The sequence below is a fragment of the Astatotilapia calliptera genome, chromosome 15 (assembly GCF_900246225.1).
Source record: "Astatotilapia calliptera chromosome 15, fAstCal1.2, whole genome shotgun sequence".
In the NCBI taxonomy this organism is placed as follows: Eukaryota; Metazoa; Chordata; class Actinopteri; order Cichliformes; family Cichlidae; genus Astatotilapia; species Astatotilapia calliptera.
In genome coordinates, this window is record NC_039316.1 from 26223187 (window position 1) to 26242821 (window position 19635).

General features: G+C 45.2%; 1 protein-coding gene across 4 annotated transcripts in view; it reads right to left on the bottom strand.

Moving 5' to 3' along the window:
* Positions 1 to 9559, bottom strand: part of LOC113037469 (kinesin-like protein KIF26A) — a 31314-nt gene extending 21755 nt beyond the window's left edge. The window contains exons 1-3 of one of the 4 annotated variants that reach the window (XM_026194582.1): positions 9170 to 9559; positions 5783 to 5975; positions 1697 to 1879 (exon numbers count right to left, since the gene is read on the bottom strand). In XM_026194582.1, coding sequence (XP_026050367.1) covers positions 1697 to 1879; positions 5783 to 5975; positions 9170 to 9183 — 390 coding nt within the window. In that variant the 5' untranslated portion in view covers positions 9184 to 9559. Of the gene's footprint in view, positions 1 to 1696; positions 1880 to 5782; positions 5976 to 7505 lie in introns of all 4 variants that reach the window. The other 3 variants (XM_026194580.1, XM_026194578.1, XM_026194581.1) reach the window with 3 other exon arrangements.
* Between the last annotated feature and the right edge of the window lie 10076 nt (positions 9560 to 19635).

Sequence of the window (19635 nt, forward strand, 5' to 3'; positions counted from 1 at the left end):
GAGAGTCCTAGCCTCTAGCCCTGCCAGTGTAGCAGGATGATGACGGATGATGATGGCAGCAGCAGCCGTTCTTCTCTGCGTGAGTAGTTTGATGTTGTTCGTGTGTAATTTACGTTGAGTAGGCTAACCACGTTATTACATTAGTGCAGGTAAGGTGAACTAGCAAACATCATCATAGCTACATGCAGCTGTCTTCTTGTTTGATGGCAGATACTCCCTTCACCCTGGCCAAAAAGGCTAAAATGTCCAAAGAAAAAGAGGGAAACAGCTAAACATGAGAGGTTTTTGGACAAAGTTTGTGTTTTTTCCATTGTTTAAGCACTGCTTCCAGCCAAGAGTGATACCATATATGCCCCATAGCTGCAGAAAAGGCTAACATTGTTATCTTTTTACAAAAAACCAGCTGAACATGAGAGGTTTTTGGACCAATTTTGTGTTCTCCATTCTTTAAGCACCGGTTTGAGCACCGTTTGAGCACCGGCACCGTTTCAAAAGTACCGATTTGGCACCGGTATCGGATAAAACCTAAACGATACCCATCCCTAGTCATGTCACACACATTGACAAGATACTCCTCAGCTACGTCTAGCATTGTTCCTGTTTTTGTGTCATTGGCAGAAGACCCCCACAGCGAGATTCTCACATATGCTCTGCTCGACACACAGAGCGATTCAACTTTCATCTTGGGAGATCTGGTCTCTGCACTAAATGTGAAGACTCAGCCAGTGCAATTAAGGCTCAGTACAATGACAGCAGTAGACACAGTCATAGCTAGCAAAGTGGCTTGTGGATTGCAAGTTCGTGGGCTCCATAGTGAGTCGCATGTTCTTACAGTGGATGGCATTACCTTGACTTGCAGTAACACTGTGATGAACCTTGGAGTCATTTTTGTCCAGGATATGTTCTTCAATGCACATATTAAACAAATATGTAGGACTGCTTTCTTTCATTTGTGTAAGAAGTAACTTCCACAACAACGATTGACTGTTGAGGAAACTGTTGGTGTGATCTAGTGCTATATACATAAAACTGAAATTAATAAGAATGAGGGAAGTCTCTTATTGGTGCACTTTGTCCAGCAGTCAGACACCTGAGCGTGGACTCCACACTGACCCAGGTGTTTTCTCCAATTCTCCAATAAAACTCGTGTTAAACATGAAACCATTATATCACCGATGCAGTCAGGTGTCTAAAAAGAGAGAAGATCTGCAGCCCAGCAGGCACGATGATGCTGAGTGCCATGTTGTTTGCTTGGAGCTGAAAAATTGAACATCATAAACATGTTTTTATGAATCTATCTGCAGGTATATGTCACATCACAGATACAAACATTCAGCACTGACACTCACACACACACACACACACACACACACACACACACACACACACACACACACACACACACACACACACACACACACACACACACACACACACACAGCACTGTGATCTGTCTGCTGCTGTCATTGCTCTTTGTGGGTAAAGAGCATGCTGACACGTTGCTGATGAAGAGCTCAAACCTTCGTGGGTGCCCTGAATTTAGATTTTTATTCAGAAAACTCTGAAAGTTTCACTTTAAACTGTTCATTCTGCGTCACCAGCAGCAGGTCTGTGCAGCTAAATTATCAGCTGTAACGTTACCCACACTAATCCCCGGAAGAAGATATGGTAAAGTTCCTGATGCTGGAGAACTCACCTGGGAGGCGTCCTGCGAGAAGATGGCATCAAAGGTGAAGGTCTTTGGCGCTGAGGCTGAGGACCGTCTCTGGGCTGACGTCTCGCACAGCGTGAGCTGCTTCTTCCTGCCGTCGACCTTCAGGAAGGACATGGACTCCGAGGACTCATCCTGGACCGAGCAGATCCGGACCATGACTCTGACCTGAGGACAGACAGGAAGCATGAAGCACAGAGAAGACTGCTGCGTTCATCAAGTCTCTGGCTGGACAATGGAGTTGCATCATGAAACGTTAAACTAAGCCAGAGGTGCTCAGATAGTGATAGATGGTTGGCCTGAACGTGGCCACGTTTGCTTCACCTGCAGCCGTTCGTTATCTTGGGTACAAGCGTTCAGAGATATTGACACCGAGTTGGAAGGAAACTGTGCTTCTTTGACTTTGTTTAGTTAAACTTTGATTTGATTTTTTCTACCTGCTGTTTAGTTTTGTTTTCCATGTGGTTTTCACTGAGTTTGCGTTAGATCACCTGACTCAGATCACCTGATACACACCATCAACTGTTTGTGCTGAAAGAAGCTCAGAATCAGCCGTAACGCCTCCAGAGACGTCCTGAGCTCTTCTTCAGGTATTCCAGGATGACATTTTAGACTGTAATCAGAGCTGGACTGAGCAGGGAGTCACACTGCTTTCCTGACCTTTGACCTTCAACAGCCCGTGTCCCTCAGCCTTCTAAAGGGTTTTATTGTGCTGTCATAGAGCTGCTGAGCTGGTGGCGAGGAGTTTGAGTTTACAGCCAATAATGAGACGGAGCAGGTTTTAAACATCGAGTCTCTGCGAGCCAGCTCCTCTGTCACCACGGATACAGACAGGAAGCAGCTTGAAAGTCGCCATCTGATCCAGTCACAGCTAATTTTATGTGTTCCAGTCACTCGGCACTAGGGGTGGGTTTTGATTATTGATTATTTTTTTGATTATTGATTTTCAGATTAAAATCAATTCTAGCTTGAATAACGCAATATCGATTCATTAAAATCTTGAATGAATATAAATCTAAATATAAATTTATTATGCCCGAAATGCCAGAATCTCAGGCTATGTCTCTCTCCAACCAAATTTGACTGAACCAGCAGCAAAAGAAGATCCAAACTACGCTTCACATTTCACTTCACATAAACATCGTCATGAATTCTCTCTTTTGCTGTTTTGCTTCCACCACAGTAAAATGACACTTCATGCACAGCTCTCTCTCTCAGTGCACTTCAAAAACACTTTCTCATCTAAAAATCTCTGTTTTCTGCATTATTTTCTTGTTTATTACGCACAAGTCTACTGTTATGTACAGCGCTGTCGGCCGCTGTTTTTCTTTTTTTTAATTTAACTGACTTCTGACAAGAAAGCCCCATTTCTTTTGTTCAATACTGAAGAAAATTTTCAATATTATGTGATATTGCAAAACACTTAGCTGTGTCTCTAATTAAACCTCTGTAAATTTGCTTTCACTTCAGAAACATCAGGTAATGTTCATGTGTAGATTAATGGTTTTCTTCTGTTTTTGTTTTACTGCAGAATATTTTTAAGGTGGTTATCTGCTATAAAAAGACAGGTCAGGAAATTCTCCTTCATGTTTTTCTGTGTTTTCGCTCTGTTACTTTGACACAAAAGCATTTGCTGTGATGCTTACAGAAATGTCAGTTTTCTTTTTAAAGATATAAAAATATGGATATGTACTGATAAATGATCAGAATTATAATATTTCTGTCTGAGGCAAATTTCCCCAATTCAAATCAAATCGAATCGAATCATGGATCAAATCAAATCGGGACCTTGTGAATCAATTCTAGAAATCAGTGACGATACCCAGCCCTACTCGGCACATTTATGTTCAATCACAAATGTTTTTACAGGATTTTTTCTTCATTTTTTCTTTCACCTGATCAGTAACATCCAAATAAAACCCTAAAACTGAAGCTCCGCCTTCCTGGACAGTCTGTTAGTGCAGATGTATGATGTCATTAAAAATGCTCCAAAAAGCTCCAACAGCACAAACACAGCACAGAGGTCCAGTTTAGCTGAAGCTAAAACCCCTTGTGTCACCTGTCAGTCAGAGAGGCCACACCCCTAATAATTCAAATGCAGCTGTTATACAGGGACACATATTTATAGAGACCAAACAGTTTGTGTATCAGGCTGTAAACATGTGGGCACTGACTTCCTGCTGCCTCTGCTGGACGTCAGAGGAAGTGCATGTTTCAGTGCAGTGTTGCAGAAGCAGGCTGGGTCAGATCCTCGCTGTGATATTTTCAGATTAAAGGTACAGCATCAATAGATAGCAAAGATAGCAAATAGCAAAAATCTGAAGGGCTGCTTTCAAACTGCAGAGCTTCAAACAGAAACAGCTCTGACCTCAGTCTGAACTCAGAGTTTGATATCACTCACGATGAAGTGTTTACACCCAGAATCCAGCTCAGGCTCTCTCGCCCACACAGAGAGCAGCCAGAGGCCATGGTGAGAAGTTTTAAGACATTAAAGAGAATAACTGCAGGTTCAGAGGAATGAATGCAGCGCTGAATGCAAACGAGAGAAGAGACGGCAGTCAGAGTGAATACTTACCTCTGACTCTGCCTGTTTCCAGGAGTTCATCTAATGTCACTAAATTCTTACAAAGTCAAATCAAGAAGCATGTGCAGAGGAGGGATGGTAGAGGATGGAGATGGAGTAGCAGAGAAGGCTCATGGATGAAGAAGTACATGCAGAGGTGGATGCTAGGATAGGAGGAGATGGAGGCAGGTGATCTGTTGTGCAGACCATTAAAGAAAAAGAAGAAGAATACGAGCAGCTTCAGTTTTCTTAATGAGAACTTTGTGTTCAGATCAGAAGGAAAGAAGAAGGAGAAAGATGAAATGATGATCTACATTGTGAGTAGTTTGTAGGTGTTGGCAGTGACTCTGTTAGTTCAGTGTAAGGTGCAGGAGCAGAGATGTATGATCCTCCTAACTTCACCGCGTCTCCTTTAAAATGCTCTTTCATTTCTGTCCTTGCCTCATTAACCGTTGCATTGGCAGGATGCAGATGTGAGCTCCTGCAGCTGCCGGCGGATGGAGATGAAGGAACCTGAGCTGCAGCGAGGAGACATGGAGTCCCTACATGGTGCCTGCAGGGCTCTGAAGCCAGCAGCACACCCTGACCTGTGGGGACCTCACACAGAGCCCACCTGCTGCAGGAGGAATCACCTGACATCTGAATGCCAGCAGAGAGCTTCCTCTTCAGGATTCAGGCACACTTACTGCTGCAGTCACAGCAGCTGGCATAGGAAGAGTGTAGGGGGATGATGAGGGCTTCACATGGACGGAGAGTCATCAAACTCAAACACGTCAGTGAACCATGTATGTCTGCGAGTCTCAGTTCGGTGCTTCTTTGTGTCAGCAGAGATGAGAGAGCACAGAAATGAGGAGCTCACGCTTCAAGCTAATGGTGCGCCAGAGTTACCTGGCTCACCAGTCAGCTGTGTCTGAGAGGTTAGCAAGGACATCGTGTGATTACGGTGATTTGGTGGAGACCTGAGCTCAGACGCTAATCGCTCCGTCCACCAACAGTCTGACAGCCAAGCGTCTGATCTGCACCCAAACGCCAACAAACATTAACCTGTCAGAGACGAGCCTGTCAGCGCCCCCCGATGGGCTGCAGAGCTCATTAAAGCCTCTGAGCTAACGACACTCTTCTTAGAGTAATGCTGGTTACAGGGCTAATCTTCTGGAGAGCAGATGTTTAACCCATTGTTAGAAACATGTGACACAGGCAGTGTGAGCCCAGACTAAGACTACAGCACAGATTCCTGCTGATTGCAGATATCCTGCCGAGGGACGATAGCTCCTGAGAGAGAGACTGCCCACCTGCAGCCAGCCCATAGCCACATGAGCGAGGTAAAGCTTCTTCACCAAACCTGAAGAAGTGCAGTTGATTCTTTCTGAGCTCCTTAGAGCTTACAGTGACCTGGTACCCTCCCCTACACCCCCACCGCTGACTTCAAGGCTCGACTCCATCAGCTGAGCAGGTAAAGTCCCAGTAGCTACATCCATCAGATCCAGACTAACACCACACTATCTCACCTTTCCCATCCCCGGTGTGTCCTTGACCTTTGACCCAGCTCGAAGGAGACATGGTGGGATGGCAGGCGGGGAGAGCTGCAAGGCCCCGCTGAAGCCCCCGGTGTAAAGCAGCGGTTCTGGGGACTCGCCGGGCAGGGAGGCGGAGCCGGGCGGGGACTTCTTCCTGCGGGACAGACTGAGCTTGTGAGCCGCCCTGAAGACACAAAACACAGAAACAGAGTCAGAGAGCACCGAGCTGCACCCAAACACACCGTTTAACAGGAAATAAAAGAAAACATAAAATAAGATCAGAGAGAGAGAAGAGCTGATCTGAGACTGAGTATTAAGAGATGAGTTTAAGGTCCATGTCAAACACAGGCAGAGAGAGAAGGGAGGAGGAGGAGGAGGCTCAAACTCCCTCCCAGACAGATACTATACTCATTATTGCCTCCAACCACCGGCAGGACTCACTGCCAACGTCACATTTACCAGAGAGAGAGAGAGAGAGTGTCTGTGTGTGACCGTGTGTCCGAGGGAGCAGCAGCATCTCCTGGTGCTTTGGAGATAGATGGAGCAAAGGTACAGCAGGACATGCAGAGAAAGAAAGAGGATGAAAACCGTCCCGCTCCCATTAAACTGCGGCGCTGCATCACAACAAGAGAGGAAAGCACTCTGCGAAAGCAGGGCCACCAGCGACAAGGGCCATAAGGAAGGCACCTGTGTTTTGGTCTTGGGTTGTTCCCCACTGCAGAGACCACAGTTGGCGGTCACACAGGTCAACTGATTATCTTATCGAATTGATGCTTTTGCTCTAAAGTTGTTTTTACATTTCAAACCTCTCTCACCCCCAATTTTCACCTCAAGAAAATTCAAAGTAAATACAAAAAATCCTACTCTGATTATTTTATTTGATCCCAGTCATGCAGCTCTCTCTAGGCTCAGCATTAGGATGCTAATGAACTTGCTCCGTGGCTCAGAGTCATTAAAGCATGCTTAATATTCGGTTACTTCACGAAGAAAATGTGAAGCTCGGCAAACATGGTGATGAGGATACCGCCATAGAGGGTGCAGATCGTCCACACATCTGCTCAGGTAAACCTCAACACAGTTTATCTGTTTACGCACTGTGGGAGAGCCTCAGCCTGATCGTTGTGTTTAACCAGGTACATATTAACCTGTGCTAACCCTCGGCATACCCGACATTCTCTGTGCACGTCACCTAACAGGAACTCATCCGCAGTGATGGCGGTTACGTCCTTCTGCGGCTGACACACTTCTTTAAAGGACTTTTTAATGCTAATGCAGATGTGCTGATGCTCTGACACCATCACCATCCACACCCACCCGTGATCTGAGACATGTGATCTACATTTACACAATTTCACGTGTTAGCTCGAATGATGGTGTTTCAGTGATGTCACTGGGTTAGGGATGACTCCATCTTCTCTGAGTGGATGTCTGACTCCACAGGTGAGCAACCGCAATAGATTGGACAAAGGGTGAAATATGTTTAACAGCCCCTGAAGGAGAAACTGAAGAGACATCAGAGACTCGTTGAAGCTGTTATTTTACACTCTATGCTTCACGCGTCTACAGTATCAATTACATCTGGACTTCATTTATCACCGCGAGCACGTCTCTCCACGTCTCTCGGCTTTTGCCTTCCACAGAACTGTCAGTACCTCAAACATGAAGCTGGACTGAGATGAAATAGGATTTAAAAATCACTATTATTATTACTCACAGTTCCTTCCAATCCATTATCTGCTCAAACTTCTTGATCTTAAAGAGGAACTGGGACCAAGCTTCTTCTCGTCCTCATTCACCATTGTAAAGACCCAGATCTATTCAAACAAAGTATTAAAACCACAGCTGTAAAGGAGGGACACCTGGGCCGCATCATCGAGGCTGACCTATGAAGCCTTCTCCAGAAAATAGATCCAGTGTCAAACCAAGCGCACCCAGAAATCTACCCATGATCGGCGGACACTCAGCTGATCAAGGAAAAACGCTGATGGTGGTCCATATCCATATAGTCCATTTTCACTGTCTCAGGTTTACCCAGATGTTTATCCAGATGTGTCCTCTTTTAAAGCACTTAAGGTTCTTCTTTTGTTGTCCTTCTGCATTCAGCTGTAAACATCCACGAGTGTAGCGTTTCGTAAATTCTACAGGTAGAACAGGTGCCTCAAAGTCCTCCAAGGTTTCTCTTCATTTTCATGCTCCCAACAAAATGGCTTTTCATCCACCAGTTTGACTTTCCATCCCCCTTGAACTCCAATAAACCGCTCTTTAAAGCGAGAATCATTTTACTTTTGCAACAGGAGAACACTGTCCATGCATCCAGACAATGATGATAACATGATGTCCAACATGGTTTTTCCTAAACTCGCAGAGTTTCTTGGTTCGTCAATCACAGCATCAACAGTGTGTCTGTCCTTTCAGAGGGATTAAACATTTTAACAAGTTCATTTTCATTTTCAACATCTGGTTTTTACCAAATCCATAAAGAAGTTTAGGGGTTGAACCTAAAAGATCTTTAAAACTACCAAAGTGCTGCGGAGGGATCCCAAACTTCTGCTAATCCTAAAGCATTCAGTTGAGTACATCAGACTTATCACCATGTTCAGCTTTCAGCAGATTATTATTCCTACTCACTTCTGTCAAACAATAAAGATTCAGTCTGTCCTTCAATCAAAAATAAGACAGGAAACCAAAAAACCCCTTCAGGTTTTTCATGATTGTTCCCATTTAAGCAATAACTCACATCACATTCATTTCATGCGTGAATGAACATCCTTCTGTCTTTGCTCCCTTCACAGGTCCAAACATATCCTCAAACTCTCCCAACCCCGTCTCGCTGTCATCAATCCAATCATCCTCTGCTGAGTGATGTTCAGGTGATCAGAGTTTTCTCACTGAAGTCCAACAACATGTGCCGAGTTCCTGATCAAAAATACATCTAAAAATATCTGACAGTATTCATCTGTAAACCAGCACCTTGGCATCTCAACACGTTTCCCTCAGTTTGTTCCATATGGCTAAACTCCAAATCTATCTTTCCGTGTTTCGGACAGGAAGTGCAAATCTGATCACGGGACATTTTCATATTGGTTGGAGCAAAGTTCTGCAGAGACTCCTGGAGGATGAGTTCACTTTATTTTATGATTGTTATCAATCCACCTGCGATGGTGTGTACTCCACAAAGCTTTGCATCCCTCCATCCTTCCCTCCGTCCTCACGCCCTGCAGCCAATCTGTAGAACTCGCCTCACTCGGTCCCAAATGAAGAGCCTCAGCCGGCTTTCCTTCCTTCCACTCTTTCCTCGTACTGAATCATTCTTCCATCTTTCTGACCCTGCAGCAACTCATTCGCCACACTCTCACCTTCCTCTCCTTCTTCTTTTACCTTTCCTTCTTCATTATTTCCACCTCTCCTTCTCTCTCCTCTTGTCATCTCTCCTCTCCTACTCTCGCCTTATTTCTTCCTTTTCAAAGCTCCACTTCTTTAATTTCGCCTCCTTTCTTTTCTTCCCTCCTTCTCCCACCTCTCCTGCTCATCTCCTCTCTCTTCTCTCCCGTAGCTCCTCAGTCTGTTCCTGCAGTATCGCAATGCCACTCCTCTCCACCCCTCCCACCTCCCTCCTCCTCCTCCAACTCCAGGAGAGAGAGAGAGGGGTGAAAGGAAGTGGCATCAGCAGAGGAGGAATAAAGGACTGAAATAAGAGGTGGAAATAAACGAGTGAATGAGAGCGGGAGGATTCCTGCCTCTCCCTGCCGTTGTTGCTGGGAAACACTGGCAAAGCTCCAGCCTCCCTCCTTCCTCTTCCTCCCCTCCCTCCGTCCGTGGGTCCGTCTGCCTTGCTCACCTCACCTTCCCTCACTCTCCTCGCTCACCCCCTCTCTCTCTTTTCACTGCCCCGCCTTCTCGGTGTGTCGACACACAGCAGCTGTGAAACCACTGTTCACCCCACCACACGCGCACACACACGCGCACACACACACACACACACACACACACACACACACACACACACACTTGATATGCTACATGAATACTTCATGAGATGACAGACACCCCCACTGCTGGACTTCAAAGACACTCAGCATGTGTGTATGTGTTCGAGTGAGTGTGTGTAGTGTAACCTCTCTGAGAACCTGCAGGCTGGGTCACTGATATGAAACCACAGACAGACTGAAGGAGAGCAAACAGGAGACTTCAGTCTGTGAGCTGCAATCACTGATCAATCAACACAAATTAATCCATTTCAATAATTAATAAAAAAGTAAATGGTTTTTTTAAGGACAAAGGAAAAAAACCCTTTCAGTTTAATGTGAATGGGATGTCCAGGTGTCCAACACTGCTTCTGTGCACATAGGCAGAATGTGTGTGTGTGTGTACATGTTTAGACATCATTGTGAGGACATAAAATTGGCATGCTACTATACTTATGGGACAAAGTGAGTGTCGCCACGAGTTTGATGGCATTTTTGAGGCTCAAAATGTAGTTTTAGTGTCAGGCCTAAGGTATTCATTTTTGATGGTTAGGGTAAGTAACTAGGGAAAGTAAAATGTCAATGAGATGTCCTTAATATCGTATGAAAATGAGTTTGTGTGTGTGTGTGTGTGTGTGTGTGTGTGTGTGTGTGTGTGTGTGTGTGTGTGTGTGTGTGTGTGTGTGTGTGTGTGTTCCTGTCTGGCCATCTTTGTGAGGACCGAAATCTGCATTCTACTATAATTGTGAGAACCAACAGTCACTTGTGAGGACACACACGCCGGTCCTCACAAGTTTGAAGGCCTTTTTGAGGCTCAAAATGTGGTTTAATGTCAGGGTTACAATTAGGTTATGGTTAAGTTTAGGGTAAGGGTTATGGTTAGGCATTGATTTTTAATGGTTAATTAAAGGGCTAGGGAAACCATTATGTCAATGAAGGTCCTCGCTAAGATGGCTGAACGGGCTTGTGTGTGTGTGTGTGTCTGTGTCTGTGTGTGTGTGTGCACTAAAACTCTTTCTCATCAAATCTCATCACAATGTTATGCACACGTGCACGAGGCTTGTTCCAGCTTTATGAACGAACACCTGTGCAGACACACTGGAACTCTTCATTTGCAGGTAAAATGTGTATCTTGCAGAGTATGACATGGAAAAAAAAGCGACGATGAGAGTGAAGGATTGTGGGTATGTAACCATCAGAGAGATGTAATCTCTGGAGCGTGTCCGGGCTCTGCCCCCGGCCTCCTCCTGCTAGGACATGCCTGGAAGACCTCAGCTCCCTCCTTTCGACCCTTCTCTATGGGAAAGGAGTGCTCCCCTCAGCCTCCTGGTAGATCATAGATGTACATGCGGTAAGAGTTTGACAATCCTCAGTAATCGTGGTCACAAAGTCATGTGTCTGCCCAGCGGGATGACAGCAACTCCACACCAGCATTTTATGGCAGAGGGGTAAAAAACCCTCCATAATGTAGCCCAACGGTGGTGACACACCGCTCCGGTCCAAAGCTGGTTGGCTGTTTCCTGAGCAGGAAAGTACACAGAGTTCACTGTCAGAAGTGAACAAATCAGAGCTGAGGAAAGCAGCATGAGGAGCTCGGGTTCATTCAGCGCTGTCTGCAGGAGCTCAGCTGCTCTGAAATTATATTTATCATAACTCCCCTTCAGGTCATCTCAGGCCAGACAAACCTGCCAAAATGTGCCTGACAGCAGTTTTACTGTAGTTCCTACCTGCTGCTGCTCTCTGGGGACACGTTTGAATGCATGCCCAGGAAAACAAGCAACATGTGAGTGGAGAGATGATTATTGATCAGAGGAGGAGCTGGAGAGAGCTGTGTTATTGCTGCAGAGAGCGAGGAGAGGTATCAGAGCCACAGATCCATTTCCAGATCAATTCTCTGAAGCAGACGCCAATCGATAGGATCAGCCCAAGGCCATCTGTCACAGTTAACCTGCAGGCAGGTAATGATCAGCTGTGGTCTTAGGTTCACTCACTGAACGATTAGACACAATTAAAAGAACCACGTCTGTGAGAGCGTGGAGCTAAAAGCTCAGAGGCTCCACCGCTCACCCTTCATATTTACAGTTTTTTTTTTTATCATTGACTGTTTGGTTTCATCTTCTCTGTCTGTCTCCAGGTGTGCATGTTAGATTGACATCACCTTCTGACCAATCACAATAACACAAAGTGGCTCTGTTTAGACCTGAAAGACCATGAATCACCCCCGACTGCTAATCAGTAACATCCAATCAAAACCCTAAAACTGAAGCTCCACATTCCTGTACACTCTACTACTACAGTAACCTAGTGGCAGCCATATTTTTGGTCACATGATGTCATTAAAATGCCTCAAAAGGCTCAAACACGTTCTAGACCTCCAGTTCAGGTGAAGCTAGCAGCTGCAGCCTGTGTCCACCTGTCAGTCACAGAGGCCACGCCCCTAATAATGCAAACTTTGGGCTTTATTCTAACATAAACAGGTGTCTTATGGTTTTATTATCGTTGTGATCCTGGTACCACCTTCGGTCTGACACATGGTTTGAACACGAGGACGTCCTTCTCAATGTTCTTTGTTCCAGAATCATCTGATGACTCTGTGATCAGATGTCCTCTGAGGCAGATGTTTGTCAGACCCAGGGCCCTGCTGTCAGTGTGTGGGTGCAAGCTCCTTCGGTCCAGCTTCTCCTCAGAGTGCTGCTCCAAACATCATCTCAGCCCTTGTTATCCTGGACAGCCGTCAGCAGCTCCACCTCTGCACCACCAGCTTTTATCTTCCTGCCATACGCCCTGCACTCCAGGCCGCTGAAGTCCGACTGTCTGACAGTGAGAGATAAACTCTGAAGGAATGATGTGACTTTGCTTCATGAGCTCAATCGCTTTGGCCCTTTGCCCAAACTCCCCAGTGGCTTTTTTTGAATTCAGTATGAATCATCAAATATTTGTGTCACGCAGTTATAAATAATACAACTCATAATTCATACCACTTCTCACTATGGCAAGACATAAACCTTGCTTAAACCCAGAGAGGTGCAGCAGTGGCTCATTTGGAAGACGCTCCAGAGAAAACTGAGGTTTCTGTCTTTTATCTGCTGCAGGAACAGGGACAACAGTGGGCAGAGCTTTTGTGATCAACCGTCACAGAATCACAAACAGTCGTGACAGCGATGACTTTAACGGGAATGAAATTGGCACAATCAGGATGGACTGCGGACAGTCTCGTGCACTCCATGTGAACCGCTGAACCACTGTTTGTTTCACACAGTTCACATGTGATGGGACACATGTTGAACCTGCAAAATGTCAGGATGTTCATAAAGTTTATTGACAGTAGAATGCAGAAAATATGATCTTTAATCAAATATGAACTCGTTTTCAATCTGAGGGCAGTGTCATTGTCTTCAACATCAGTCTGTGAGATGAGAGCAGCTGCTGCACTGTGAAACATTTAAAACATGTCAAACGGTTTCTCAATTTAGACATTTGACATGTTTTATAAGCTCTGTTGATAATAAATTATGAAATCTGGAAATCATCACCTTCTGTTTCTTTCAGTTTCACATTCATGATTACATGAGGTTACACAAGGGTAATTCTTCGGCATGAGACAGGAAACTGTGAGGCGGTCTGGACAGGAAGTCCTGAGGTGGGCAGCAGCAGGTACCAACCCTCCGTCACACTCATGTCTGCAGCACGATCGGCTCAGCGAGGCCTTCAGGACTCAGCTCTCTCTGGATGTGGGTCACATTACTCCTCAGCTTTCCACTCTATCAACACACTGCTCTCAAGGTTGAAGGTTTGATTCCCAGCTGAGCCCCAGGGGTGACTCTCTGCTCTGTGTAACCTCCTTACATCACTTCCTCTATCACTCTGTATTCCATGCGTACAGGGATCAGGGACACAGGTCATTTTAAAGTCTCACGTCTGCAGAAAGCTCAGCCTGCCTTAGTTACTGAGTAAAGAGTGTCCTCCTCACAAACATGCTGAGCTATGAAATAAAAGCCTGAGACGATCCATATATCAAAGGCTGATCCGTGTCTCAGAGTGTCTGAGGACTGTGTTACTGCTGATGCCCTCCAACAGGACACGATAACAGAATCTAACCTAAGTGGAAGATGTTTACTTCAATGACTGCAGGAATTCTGGCTGTACTTGCGACTCTTCAGGTCTGGAGTCCCACAGGTGTTAAAGGCAGGTCTGCACACTAGCAAAGAGGACCTGGACAGGTCACCGTCGTCGAGGTGGAGAGAAGTTTAAACTGTCCAGCGTGCAGCGTCAGGTGACCTGTCGCTGGTTAAACCACAAGCTCTACCTATCTGCACTCTGACTCACGAATGTCTTCACGAGGCTCTCCCTGCACAGAGAGCAGCAGAAGTTTGTGCTCCATGTTCACTGACTTTCTCAAAGTCAGCAGCAGCTGTGATTGGGTTTCACTGACACTGGAGCCAGTTAACCAGCAGTCCTTCTCTGGGCAGACTCTGCTGCAGCGCTGCGGCTCTGTTGGGTCTGAGCGGTTTGGGAGAGGCTCTATTCTGGACAGGAAGTCGATAAAAAAAGCTTGGGCCGTGAGCCAGAAATCCACTTTGGGGAACTTGACTCTAATAGTGGGAGTGGGTCTAATCCTCACTTTATTTTGGGGTTTCACTGTGAGTCTAAGCGGCAGGAGGTGTGGCTCTGCTCTGTGCTCCAGGCTCAACGCCGGTCCGAACCTTCGGCCCCGTGTCCACAGTGTCTCCATCACCTCCGACAACACCTCCTCACAGCACAGCAGCATCAGGTGGCCCTGACCGCTGTAAAGATGCTGCATCGGGCTGAGCTAAGCCTACAGCTGTGACTGAGCAGCAGCAGTGAGCAAACAGCGAGTGGGGAGAGCAGCCGGAGGCTCAGGTGTCGTACCTGCAGACGGCGTGGAGTCGACAGTTGGAGGGGATCCCTGCATTAACATAGCTACGTTTTTGATTGGATGTATGTAATAAACACAAACACAAATAAAACACTCTGACAGTGTTTTGTTCGCGCCCTGAACAGCTGGCTAGAAAACATTTCAGATCATTTGTGTGTCCGAACAGGAGGACACACCGCCTCCATTCCCTCTGTGACCCTCAACATCCAGAATGGGTCAGAATACCAGATTTGAGCAGACAGACGGAGTCAAAGCCCCCCTGATGCCGAACACCACCTCTGACAGCTTGGACAGGAGGAAAAGCTGCCAATTAGATTCTGCAAGGAGAGAATCTGATTCTGGAGCACTTTCATTGATCCCTGAGGGAGACGTTCCTACAGCAGCAGGATCTCCGTGTGAATCCACACATGAGGTTCTGCTGTATGAGCTTCCCTCACAGGACAAACACAACTGAAGCCCAGAGAGCTTCATAAGATTCACAGTTTTCCCTGCCGATAAGGACCTCCCTCATAAAGCAGTGTTTTGGTTTGTTCACAGTGACCCAGGTTTTCTGTGAATTAACAGAAACGTGAGCGTGTTTTATCGTTACAGTCTGAGCTACATTGGCTGTAATGTTTATTTCGTACAGTTTACATACAGAGAGTCGTGATGACTCACTGAGCCAGGGGCGGATCTAGAAGGGTGGCATGGGGTGGCAAGTGCCACCCTAAAATGATCCCTTGCCACCCCAAGTGCCACCCCAGTTTTGCATATGACGGTGTTGTTTATTAAAATAAGATAGCATTAACAATTTTTATCGTAGTTACAGTCAACAGTGAATATAAATGCTAAAACTGAATATATTGGATAGTGTCCCCCCCTTGCACCATTAACAAATAGTTCAGCCCATAGCAGAACTGTCTTTTTTCTTGTTTTCAGTAGCAATTCATGCTTATGATTGTGCCAGAGCACATTTTGAACAACACCATGGGAATTTCGGATTTTACTCAGGTGGTTGGATGCTACACTCTGGAAATGGAAGGAAGGTGAGTGTTATTAACCCTCTGTGGTCCACGCTGCACCTCCAAATCATATGACTATTTTAAGCTGACATAGCAACAAGCTGCAGCCAAGCTGAGTCAGCCCACATTGAAAGTTAGGACTTCAAAGTTTTTACATTTTAATTACGGGCCAGTAAATCCTGTCATGGTCCTGGGTCGGTGACACAGCGCTTTTCGTTTATTATCATTTTCTAGTTTATTATGATGATGATGATGATTATTATTATTGTTTGAGTTCTATGTGTTATATTCGGTTTGCCTTTGAGTCTGCGTCTGTGTCTCTGTCTGTCTATGGTGTCAACCCGTCTGTGAAGCAGTCTGTTTAGTTCTGTGTCTTGTTTGGTTCCCCGTGTTTGAGTTTCCTAGTTTATTGTGAAGGTCTCTGTCTGATGTGAGTGTGATCAGTTTACGTTTCCCCTGTCCCGTCAGCTCTGATTCCTCCCAGCTGTGTTGCCTTCCTGTCTCTCATCCCCTGATTACTGGTGTGTGTATTTAAGCCCTGTGTGTTCTCCTGCCTGTTGCCGGTTCGTCTGTGTTACTCCGTGTCCTGCTCGTCGTCTGCCTCTCTGCGTCTCATCCCCTCATCCCCTTGTCGTATGCTCCCAGGTCTGTTATTTTAGTTCTCCCAGTTTAGATGTTTTCAGTTATTTGTCATGCCCCCACTGCTTGTTTGCCACTACACCTTGTAAATAAACTTCACTAGCGTTTTCATCCACTGCTTGCATCTTGGGTCCTCCTTCCTCCACACCACACGGCTCGCCTTCCCAGCCGTGACAAATCCAGAGTTATGATAATATATATAAGCCATGCTTTTTTCTAAATACTGTCATCACGTATTTGTGTGTGTGTGTTTTAAGCATTTTCTAAGGACAGCGCAAAAACAGTAAAGAAAGGAAAAAAAGCCACCACTTTCCTATCGGTGGAAAAATGTACCATGTCGACCAATTAAAAAAAAAGTCAACATGTGGGATTTAGTTGTTTAGGAAGAGGGGAGAGTTTTGGGAATGACGGTAACGGCAGCGAGACAGAGCGAATGAGTGAGAGAGAGAGAGAGAGAGAGAGAGAGTTTTTAGATGTGGGAGATTTGTGACGTTTAGTGTGGAGTGTTTACTTAGTGTGTTGTGTTGTCTTGTGTAGCTGTTCTGTTGTGTAGTCGTTTTATTTTGTGTGTCACTGAGGGCACTAATGAATGTCACTAAGGCACATTTGCAATGTAAACACTGTCACTAAGTAGAAAACCAGCGGAGTGGTACACATCCTGTTGTCAGGCCTGCAGGTTTATCCCTGTGCTGTTTTTTTTTTACTGGCACACATCATTTGCGGGGCATCTTATTGCAACACCTGATTGTTCTCTCATTTTAGTTTTAGTAATATTTTTAAATGGTTGTGCAAAATGAAAAAAACAGCATGTGCATTGGCTGCATTTTTAGATAAATAGTTGTATATGTTTAGAAAATGTACAATTTATATTTTCATTTCAAGTTATAAAAATTTACTCAACATGTCTGTGGTTTTCTTTTTTACAGTAAAAAATACTACTAGGATTTAAGTTCTTTGTGTGATTTCAGATCAGTAATAGTACTATTAATAGTAATAGTAGTACTAATGCAGCATGTCAGTGAAAAAACAACTAAATTCAGTTGAGCTGAAAAGAATGATACCAAAAAGGCAAGGGGGGAAAAAAAAGAAACAATTTGAGGGTGAAATACAAACGTAAACTCAAAAGGAGTCAAAAATGGCCGATTGTATTTCAGACGTCAGTGGGTGAATCCAACAAATCATGAAGAATTAGGTTTAAATTTTTGTTCATGAAAGTGCAGATTTCTGACATTTTGTGTAATTTAAGCTGTAACAATGTGATTGTTTTCTAACAAAAAACAATGTGAAACTCAAGTTAGGCTTGTGTTTGTAAATGAACCGCCCCATGTTGTGTAGCTTTCTGGATTTTATACTTGTTGGGCTACATATTTATTTATTATACAGGCTATACAGTACATAACATCAAAACTCACATGGTTTATGTAACTAAAGTGTGTAATTATGTGGGCTACAGACAAAAATTAAGTTATAGACTATATTTATATGAAAAACATGTATACTTACTGCATTTGAATCATTTTAACCATATGTAACCACCTGCATATGCGTTTGGGGGGGGGGGGCTTTGATTTTGCCACCCCATTTGATTTCTTTGCCACCCTCATGCCAGCCTAAGAAAATTTCTCTAGATCCGCCCCTGCACTGAGCTCACAGACTTCATCCAGTCAGACCACAGGAGTCGCCCCTTGCTGGCCAGAATGCAGGTCTAAAGCACGTTAGTATTGGTTAGTCACACTGATCTATGTGCAGCATGTGCTGCTTTGCGTCTCTCTGTCGTGTTGCGTTCACTGACCTGATCAAGAAGGCGGCAGCGGCAGACGGTGGCTGGCTGGTTTGGGTGCTGACGCTGTGGGCTGCTGGTTTAACGGGAACGTTCTGGGCTGTACCCGTCACAGTCAGATGACCTCCATCTGCAGTCAGACCCTGACAGATGAGACAAATATCAGGTCTTAAGCCAAAACATGAAATCCAGCATCAGTCTCCTTTTGATGTTTGTTCTGTTCTTAAATCGTTTATTTTTTAATAAAACTCATCACATTTTTCATAATTTACATAATTAATAAAAGCAGACAGTCTCCTTCAGACTGACACCACCTCACAGAGGATCCCGATGCCATCAGACGCCGTCAATGCTGCACCTTTAGAGAAACATCTGTACTCAGACTTTGATATTTATGTTTAAATATATTTTTGTAGCAGTATAATATTTATAGTAAATAATGCCGATATCCCAGTATTATTTTTATTCAGAGGTCAGACTTCCCCCAACGCTCTTTATTTATCAGAAATTGCAGATGAGCGCCGTTAGCTCCTGGCTTCATCAGCAGCAGGAGGAGGCAGCTCTGGATGAGGAGATCATTAGTTAATTACCTCAGGTCGTTAGCCTGATCGTTGCCATCCAGACTTCCTGTTCTGCTCAAACATGGCTGCTTCAACCACTGAAGGCTTTTTCCGGTTTACCGTGGCTAATGGCTAGTCCTACTGGGCTAATGACCGGTCAGCTGGTCTGCTGCTATAATTACATTTCATCATACAGAGCAGCTTGTTTTGTCCTTTTGTGCTTTCATTCCAGGATAATGGAGCCACAGATGAGTGTGATCTCAGAAACGTCCAGCTATTTGCAGCTGCAGTAGCACAGCTCCTGTCTCTGGCCTCAGATCCGTGGCCTAGTTATGGTGAATTACCGCAGTTACAGGAAGTGGCACACTGGGGCAGATCCACTCTTCAGCTGTGTGACCGCAACACGCTCGGCTGGCTAACAGGATTACACAGAGAGCCGGCAACGGGATGAGCCAGCGCCAAAACGCCATCCTGAGTGAGACCAATCAAACACGAGGGCCACAGAGCACGCTGCGATTACCGCCTCACAGCTGTGCAGTGATGGTTTCCATCCAAGTTTGGAAGAGGAACAGACACGGCGAAGGTTTAAAACATCAGAGCAAAGAAAACATGCTCTGTGACCTTTCACCTTCTGCTTATGTCATCACTGTCATCATGTCACACCTGTGTGAAGGTTTAATGAGTGAATTATTGTAACTGTGCTGAACTATTATACAAGAATCCATGAAACAAACGATCCAGGTCTGAGGAGGTGCATTGTGTCAACAGTGGGACTGTGAGGACGTATCCCCATGGATGATGACGACCTCGGCGAATCGTGAATCTCAGAACGATCATATCACTGCTGTAGGAGAAGGAGTAAAACGGAGCTGGTGGAGGATCAGAGGCTGCCACGATTAAACTCAGCATGCTGATGGCAAATAATGAGGCCCATGATGAAGACCTGGCTTCCTACAGCGCTTTGAGAGTTTTTAGTCCCGCTGCCGTCATCACGCTGTCACA